Genomic DNA, 5000 nt, shown 5'->3' with positions numbered 1-5000 from the left:
GCAAGTATCATCTACAGCGCTAACACCAAAGAAATCACTGGTCTTAAAGATGGCTGGTGCTTGCCACTCGGCTAAATTCTTCTCCTTCTTGGTAGGACTGGGCTTCATCTAAAAAAAATGATTTGATAGAAAATTGCAGAGTTACATGAGATCTTGATCCCCATACAAGTTCATACTTCTACACCTTGCACTAAAAGAACACTCCTGGCATAGACATGGTTGTAACTGTGCAATGTTTCTGTTCATTAAGGTGGCTCAAACCAGTTTCAACACTTTCAAGAGACCTTGTTATTTAAAGGATTGACACTACAACACTTTATCACGTAACAGCAATGTTATGGTACCATGAGAAACATCAATTTTATTATTACTGAACAAGATGAAGTCATTTTTGTGACGTAACAAGGTTACCATGGCAACAGGAAAGCCTTGCAAAAAGACCGTACATTTTGGCTTAAGTTGCTCATACATGAAAAACAAACTAGGTGACCCCAATTTTTTATTGTACAAAAGTGATCAGCAAGTCAAGATAAAACTCTCTGCAAAGTTTAAAAAATTCCGTGCAGCGGATTCAGAGCTACCTTATCCTTTCAATTATTTAAGGTGGCTCTGAATCCGCTGCACACAATTTTTTTAAACTTCACAGAAAGTTTCATTCTGACATGCTGATTACATTTCAGAAATAAAAATGGGGGTCACCGAGTTCGTTTTTGAGATATGAGCAACTAAAGCCAAAATATGGGTGTTTTTGCAGGTCTTTCCTGTTACCACGGTAACTCTTTACGTCAAAAAAATTAGCGGATATTTTTCAGCAATAATTGGTGTCTGATGTGGTACCATAACATTGCTGTTAAGTGATAAAGTGTTGTAGTGTCAATCTTCTAATAAGAACGGAAGGCACTTTTTTCTCTAGAAATTCTTGTTGTGTGGGTTTGATTTAATCCATGATGCTGTGGATTGACACTGGGACTGCATCTACCTCCTGTAAATTACAGCAGTGTAAAGCTTCAATATTATTAATCATGAAATTCCATCTTCTTTTTCAAGGCTTGAGTCTTGCTATTAACAACATTCACTGTACTCTAACAAACCAGAGTAAAATAGAGTAAGCCTTACCTGCCTTAAGCCTGGAATTGAATTCAGCACTTTTTGAATGGTGTGACTGCCAAGCTCCCTTTCTGCAGCTGCGACACTTTCCTCTACTTGATCAACATTTTTTTTGACAGCATTTACAAAGACCTGTTACAAAAGTAAATGAAATTAATAACTGTCCAATTTGATAAAATACACACAGGGTAAAGAAAAGACTCCTAAACTACCTAAAGTATATACTCCCAAAGTAATCATTAATATGGAACTTAAGAAACAACCCAAATAAACCAAATTGGAAGGAGGCTTTCATCATTTTCGAAATCACACACAGTGTGCAGGAAACAGCTTATAACATTCCAAGGGTGAAAATGCTTGGCCTGGTTTGATGTGCAGACTGCCTTTATCAGCTGTAACACCAACCTCGTTTCGTGTCTCTTAGCCTGTTACAAGAGACACCTTGGGAATGAGGTTGCTGCAACACATTTATTTGTCAATTTGCACAAAACTTACAGTAGCGTCACAATTAATAACAAAACTTTTTTGACTCTGAACCAAAATAAACAAAAAATAAAAAAATAAACAAAGAGAAAGCAACTGTCAATTCTACAAATGCTACTGATGAGATGCACAAGTGACCAGAAGCGACTTTTAATACAGTAAAATTGATGGTCAATCACTTAACAGCAAAGTGACTTAGATCGGAAATGGAATATCACATTCAGGCAATAGGAGGAGGTTTTATTGACTCTTATTGCAATCTTGTGACAAACACATGCTTTTCTTGTTGAGTGTAGTGAAAAACAGAGTGAAATCAAGTGAAGCGAGTACTAATAAAATCTAAGACTTCTTCAAAATAAGTATGGCTAGCAAATGGGAATTTATATACGTTTACCTTACCAACAATGGTGTTAACTGATGAGATATTAAAAAAACAAGCCTTATTTAATATTTTACCTCCAGTTGATCTATTTTTCTGAATATTGTTGGTAATTCCTGTGATCTCAAATGAAGCTGTGGCATGATTTCTATCAAGGATTGTGAAGAATCATTGCGTATCTACATAAGCAAGCAAAGATGACAGAAAAGTGAATTTCTTTATCAAAATAATAAAAACCAGGTCAAGGTCTCTTAGCTATCAAAAAGAATGGAAATGCACATCTCCCCAAGTAAGCATTTGAAGCCTTGTGATGGACTCCAGTAAAGTGAATAAAGTATGTGGAATGATTTATCTTAGAGAATGGAATAAAATATTGTCTATTTCTGGTTATATTAATTTTTTCACCTTTTTGGATTTCTTTTGGGTAAAATGTCGACATTTAATACTTACTGGAGGCAGTTACATAGGACTAAGAAGGCCAAAGGACCAGAATAAGGATATTACCAGTAGAGGACTCCTATGACTGATGAATGTCTACTATCTGTACAGAAGCAAATTAAATTCTTGAAACTTGATCATATAATTTTTGCACTCAGTCAGGAAAATCTCAAGAAGAATGACTATCATAAAAAGGTATATGACAGGTCAAGCAGTCCAATAAGTTAGCAATTACTTGCTGAAGAATTCCATTAAATTTGAATGTTAAGAGTAAAGTCTTTCCCAGTTGGGAAAGGGTCCAAAAATTGCACGATCTTTCATAAGTTCGTGCGAAAGCGTTGTAAGTAAGGGTGTTAGCAGGACCAATCTCACTAAGAGATCACGGAAAAGTCACGCAACCCCCGATAAGGACGTTACTTGTTAAAGCAAAATGTGTCATGTAATCAGGCCAGGAGAAAATAGCCACAATGTGGGACGGCAGTTTCTGTTTCCAAGTTAAAAAATGGAAACGTAGTTTAAATCTGCCGCAAACGAAGACAAGAAATTCACCATTTTATCTACTTACACTTATTTGAAGGAATTAGTGCGAAAAATCGGGAGATAAAACCATCAAAAAGTGCAAATTTCGAAATGTTTAAATGGTCATGCGTCTGTGAAACTGAATATATTTCACATGTCAAAGAGGGTCAACTAGAGCAATCGACACGACAGCTTGCAAAGTCATGACTAACACGGGAACTAAATTTGTTATCTTCATGATTACCGTGTCAGCAAGGTGTGAAAATTCGTCCAAACGGACAAGCATATCCTCTATTGTATCTTCGATGGCTTTGGACTGAAAATTAAAAACAAAATCTTATGTTATTTAGACAATTTTCGCAGCCTTGCAACAAACTATTCCTCGCTTTTAACGCCCGATGGCTATCATACCTCATTTCTGACATCAACCTGACAGTACTGGGCAAATCCTGCCACGCATTTTGCTAAATCAACCTCTATTTCTTCGTCTGTTTTGATAGTGTTTTCCCCGAGTGCTTCCTCGCTTTCCGCCATCCTTGATTCGAGAGCTATCTTGAGCCCGTTGAATTTTGGTCAGCAGCAACTTTACATGCGAGTAAACGTCTTGGAACGTTCGTTGGAAACCCCTCTTGGCCTTTACTTTCCATCTGCTCTATCTTGGAACATCTTAGCCGCCAAGATGGTGAGTTTTATGGAAATGTTTCTTAGATGACTGAAGTTTACATGTCTTGATTTATTTTGCAATTTTCCTCTGCAGACGGTGGGAAAGAGTTCGAAGATGCTTCAGCATATCAACTACCGAATGCGGTGCACGTTGCAAGATGGCCGGAGTTTTATAGGAACATTTTTAGCTTTTGACAAGCATATGAACATTATTTTGGGAGACTGTGATGAATTTAGGAAAATAAAGCCAAAGAGTAGCAAAGCGCCGGAGCGCGAGGAAAAAAGAGTGCTCGGTTTGGTTTTGTTACGAGGAGAACATCTTGTGTCTTTGACAGTCGAGGGACCTCCGTCGAGTGATGTATGTGTATTGAACATTTCCATTGGCTTGTATATTCCATATATTGCAGTGCTAACTCATATAGCAGTAGTATAAACAAGAGAGGGAGCTTCTCGGTACTTTTGGTATGAGTTCAATGTAACATCATTACTCTTTACTCCGTAATTGCCCACTGTGTTCAGATCAGTGGTAGATAAATAATACTAATACTAATATTTGGACAATTTTAGCAATTGTCACAAATAGACACCAGAAAAATCCAGGTGTCTCCAACACGATTCGAACCCATGACCTCTGGGATGCCAACTGTGTGGTTTCAAAGCTTAGTTGGTAGAGCATGGTATTTCAGAGGGCATGGGTTGGAATTCCGTTTTTTTCTTTGTTTGTTTGTTATTTATTTGTTCAAACAGGTTGAAGTATTGACAGCTATACAGCTGATTTGGACCTGCTATACCCACCCACCCATACGCTCATGAAGGACAGCCACAATACTAGGAACTTCATCCCCTACTCTTCTCAAATAGTGTGTGGGTTCTTTAACGTCCTACAGGGAACTTATGAAAATCAAAGATATTTGTGAGACGGGGCGTATGGTTTATAGTCCTTATCCAAGAAGACTTGATAGTCTAAACATTGGTTGCCGGAGAGGAGAAAACAGGAGTACCCGGGAAAAAGCCTCTCAGAGCAGAGTTGAGAACCAACAAACTCAATGCACTAGGAAACGTAAAATCTGGGAATTGAACCCAGGCCACATTGGGGGAAGACAAGTGCTATCACCACTGTGCCAGTTCTCTGCCCTTGATTGCTACTTTAACCCTTTGACGTTCAAACCCGGCCGAAACCGGTCAGACTTAGTTTTTACTCTGTCTAACGCCAGACAATTTTTGTCGTCAATGGGTTAAACTTACAGGGTATGGCTTGGGCCTTGAAAAAATTACTTTTTCATAACTTTTTTTTTGACACAAAACACATTGCAAATACTTACACTAAATTACCTACGACCACTATATACATACTTAATATACATCCTTCATAACTGCTTATTCCTGGTAAACTGAACCCTTTGTTGGCTGT

The 5000-nt window shown here is 37.9% G+C and overlaps 2 protein-coding genes and 1 non-coding gene across 3 annotated transcripts in view; 1 reads left to right on the top strand and 2 right to left on the bottom strand.

The window, feature by feature from the left end:
* LOC137997012 (biogenesis of lysosome-related organelles complex 1 subunit 4-like) overlaps positions 1-3496 on the bottom strand; it is a 10427-nt gene extending 6931 nt beyond the window's left edge. Inside the window, exons 1-5 of the mRNA XM_068842693.1 lie at positions 3338-3496; positions 3171-3242; positions 2047-2148; positions 1117-1239; positions 1-108 (exon numbers count right to left, since the gene is read on the bottom strand). The exon at positions 1-108 is cut by the window's left edge and continues 6931 nt beyond it. Coding sequence (XP_068698794.1) covers positions 1-108; positions 1117-1239; positions 2047-2148; positions 3171-3242; positions 3338-3460 — 528 coding nt within the window. The 5' untranslated portion in view covers positions 3461-3496. The remainder of the gene's footprint in view (positions 109-1116; positions 1240-2046; positions 2149-3170; positions 3243-3337) is intronic.
* On the bottom strand, positions 2702-2822 carry LOC137982558 (U4atac minor spliceosomal RNA). The gene has a single exon (XR_011118746.1). It is a non-coding gene; the product is annotated as a U4atac minor spliceosomal RNA (small nuclear RNA).
* Positions 3456-5000, top strand: part of LOC137996995 (small nuclear ribonucleoprotein-associated protein B'-like) — a 6883-nt gene continuing 5338 nt past the window's right edge. Inside the window, exons 1-2 of the mRNA XM_068842668.1 lie at positions 3456-3608; positions 3684-3947. Of these exons, the coding sequence (XP_068698769.1) occupies positions 3516-3608; positions 3684-3947 (357 nt within the window). The 5' untranslated portion in view covers positions 3456-3515. The remainder of the gene's footprint in view (positions 3609-3683; positions 3948-5000) is intronic.

Source organism: Montipora foliosa, chromosome 1, assembly GCF_036669935.1.
Source record: "Montipora foliosa isolate CH-2021 chromosome 1, ASM3666993v2, whole genome shotgun sequence".
Classification (NCBI taxonomy): Eukaryota; Metazoa; Cnidaria; class Anthozoa; order Scleractinia; family Acroporidae; genus Montipora; species Montipora foliosa.
Note: the sequence above shows the minus strand (reverse complement) of the source record. Positions and strands in the feature narration are given on the sequence as shown.